This window comes from Dendrobates tinctorius, unplaced genomic scaffold (assembly GCF_039654945.1).
Source record: "Dendrobates tinctorius isolate UK_male_01 unplaced genomic scaffold, ASM3965494v1 ptg000022l, whole genome shotgun sequence".
NCBI lineage: Eukaryota > Metazoa > Chordata > Amphibia > Anura > Dendrobatidae > Dendrobates > Dendrobates tinctorius.
Genome location: NW_027361690.1, coordinates 35,695,056 through 35,697,845, shown reverse-complemented (window position 1 = coordinate 35,697,845; position 2,790 = coordinate 35,695,056). Strand labels below are relative to the sequence as shown.

Genomic DNA, 2,790 nt, shown 5'->3' with positions numbered 1-2,790 from the left:
CAATGATAATAATAGTGGTATTTAGTAAACATAATTTTGATGAAAAGAATGTACAATGTACCTTTATGCATTATTTGCAGTTTATTTTTTAATTTTTTATTTTAGGATATTTGTGTTTTTTGTTTTTGTTTTCTCTGTGTAATGGTCATGTGTAAATATGCACTTACATTGCGCATACACATTAATTTACTATCTCAGTTCAGACTCCAGTTTCTTATTCTTACTATTATGTAAAATATATGACTTTAGGTCACATAAAATAAAATGGAACTGTGGCATATATAATTATAAAGCAATCAGTCATTTCACATTTATTCTATTTATACCTGGCATGTATAATGCACTGGAAAATAAATTCTCAGGATCCATTTTTACAAGAGAAGAGCTTTTTCTTCTGTAGATAATGGCAAACCTGAATATTATAATTATATTATTACAACACATCCAAGCAAGACAAGATTTATCGTGTAGTTTATTGTGTGTTTTAACGGGTCTACATAATATATGTCAAAATGAAAAATAACATTTAATAACATTTCCAACAAAGCGACAAGCAACATTTACAGTCTAAATGAAAATATCTACTGTAAAGTGCAGTGAGTCATTGATCAATGGCACGAAAATAAAACGGAAAGCATTTAATTATCTTGCCTCTGATAATCTCTAGGGAAGTTGGGGATAATCAGATATCTGTGTCACATTTTTGACTTGGGCTTCTTTTAAAACAAAATGAGTTGTTCTATGGAGACAAGCAATGTTGTTGCTGCTGCACATGTGTTGTGGACAACTGTTACTTGATATGCTGTCAGAAAATACAAGGACTGCACCGAGGACTTGTCTTCTTCATATGCACTTCAAGAGGAAAGAGTTACATGATGATCCACGGGAGCAATCACACAGCTTGCCGATCCTGGGACCTCGCTTCATTGCACATCTCTCTCCAATATCACACTGAGCAGGGAATAAAGAGGCGACATAGGCTACTTAATCATAATATAGCCAGCAGTGATCTCCTAATGTATTTCTACAAAACACATAACTGTGTGATTGATGGACAGTCTGCTGCTCCACTAACAAAGTCCTATAGATTCAGCAATCCATAGTGTTACAGTAGCTTATTCTGGAAATTATTTTTAATCTATACATACAACATTAAACTGCATATATCTAATATATAAGTGATATTGTGTTTATATATATATGTGTGTATATATACAGTATATGTGTGTGTGTATATATATATATATATATATATATACATACATACATGAATGTATGTATTTTTTTAATCTATAAGTACATGAATTTAGTAATATTTTTAGTGGTGTGTACATATATATTTATATATAAAATCATCTATGTGTTTATTACTTTAATCTGTAAGTACATGAAATTAGTAATATTTTTAGTGTGTATATATATTTATGTATAAAATCATGTATGTATTGCTTTAATCTAGAAGTACATGAAATTAGTAACATTTTTAGTGGTGTGTGTGTAGTGTATATATGTACACACACATGTATGTATTTATTTTTTTTAATCCATAAGTACATGAAATAAGTAATATTTTTATATTTTTTGGGTTGTGTATACACACACATATATGTGTATGTATTTTTTTCATCTAAGCACATGAAATAAGTAATATTTTATATATATATATATATATATACAATTTTATTTTTATTAAATTCCACTCAATGCATGCCTGTCAATCTGTACAATCTGTAATAAACCCCAATTCTTAAACTTCCCCATCACCTGTAGTATTTTTGGAGTTACATAGAAATCACTGGATAATAGCATCTTTAATGATGTACTAATATAAAACATTAGAAGTGCAATGAATATAAAAATTGATGGTTCTCACCAAAGGAATCTGTGCTCTCTTTTGGTAAGCTGGGTACCTGTCTTGAAATTTCCCCAATAATTCCTCCATAGCGTCTACCTGAAGGAACACATAAGCGTGCCACAATAATAACAATAACATAACAAAAGGTGCAGAAAAGTTCTAACTATTACTCAATATGCAAATCATGGCAGCTTAGTCTAATGGAAGACACCATGAAGTGCTTGAAAAGTCATTTTTTAGTAAAACACTATCAATATTCATGCAAGAATACAATATCAGGGATGCAGGATCAAAAAATACAAGACCAAGCAATACAGAAGGACACACCAGAGCTTTCTCAGAAGATGAAGGACTGTTTGGTAAATCAAAATCTTCTACAGTTGTTTCCCTGGAAGACTGGCCATGGCAGAGGCAGGAGAGGAGGATGCTGGCACACAGGAGTCTGAGCAGTAGGGAGGAACTGTTCATGGTGCTGAAAGTTGAGCTCGGCTCCTCACTGTCCTTGGGTTTATCAGGTGATGACTCCAGTGCCCCTGACTTGGTGCTTTTAAATTCCTAGTGCCCCTCCTGCTCTGTGATCTCAGGCAGATCCTGGAGACAGATCCTTGGTGTGATTCGTTGTTTAACCACTGAGACTTGTGAGACCACCAATAAGATTCACAGGATGCAATCAATATTCTTCATGCTGAGTTCTGGGCAGTTTTGCAAAGCATTTGTTATCGGTTAACAGTAACATGTTTCAAAGCCTGTAGACACTATAACATCTTACAAGTCTGTCTAGAATGCTGCAGTGAGGAAGGAGTTGTGGGCGAGAGAACCCTCAAATGCAGCATTTCAGTTAGTATTACTGATAGAATCGTACTACACCAACTGCTTATGATTTATTTATTATGCTTTGCTTATATAGCGCCATGATATTTCTTTACACACATTGC

At 33.2% G+C, this 2,790-nt stretch overlaps 1 protein-coding gene across 1 annotated transcript; it reads right to left on the bottom strand.

Moving 5' to 3' along the window:
- Positions 1 to 455: 455 nt before the first annotated feature.
- LOC141083958 (cocaine- and amphetamine-regulated transcript protein-like) lies at positions 456 to 2,404 on the bottom strand. The gene is made up of 3 exons (XM_073568372.1): positions 2,183 to 2,404; positions 1,874 to 1,951; positions 456 to 951 (listed from the first exon to the last, which is right to left on the bottom strand). Exons 1-3 carry the CDS (start codon positions 2,321 to 2,323, stop codon positions 844 to 846), a joined length of 327 nt encoding a protein of 108 aa, XP_073424473.1. The 5' UTR covers positions 2,324 to 2,404; the 3' UTR covers positions 456 to 843.
- Between the last annotated feature and the right edge of the window lie 386 nt (positions 2,405 to 2,790).

Bases quoted from the DNA above. Each gene is read 5' to 3' on its own strand.
- LOC141083958 (XM_073568372.1), bottom strand. From the start codon at position 2,323: ATGAACAGTTCCTCCCTACTGCTCAGACTCCTGTGTGCCAGCATCCTC. The intron at 1,952-2,182 runs GTGTGTCCTTCT...GTGTTCCTTCAG, and splicing joins CATCTTCTGAGAAAGCTCTG to GTAGACGCTATGGAGGAATT. The intron at 952-1,873 runs GTGAGAACCATC...TTCCCTGCTCAG, and splicing joins AGAGAGCACAGATTCCTTTG to TGTGATATTGGAGAGAGATG.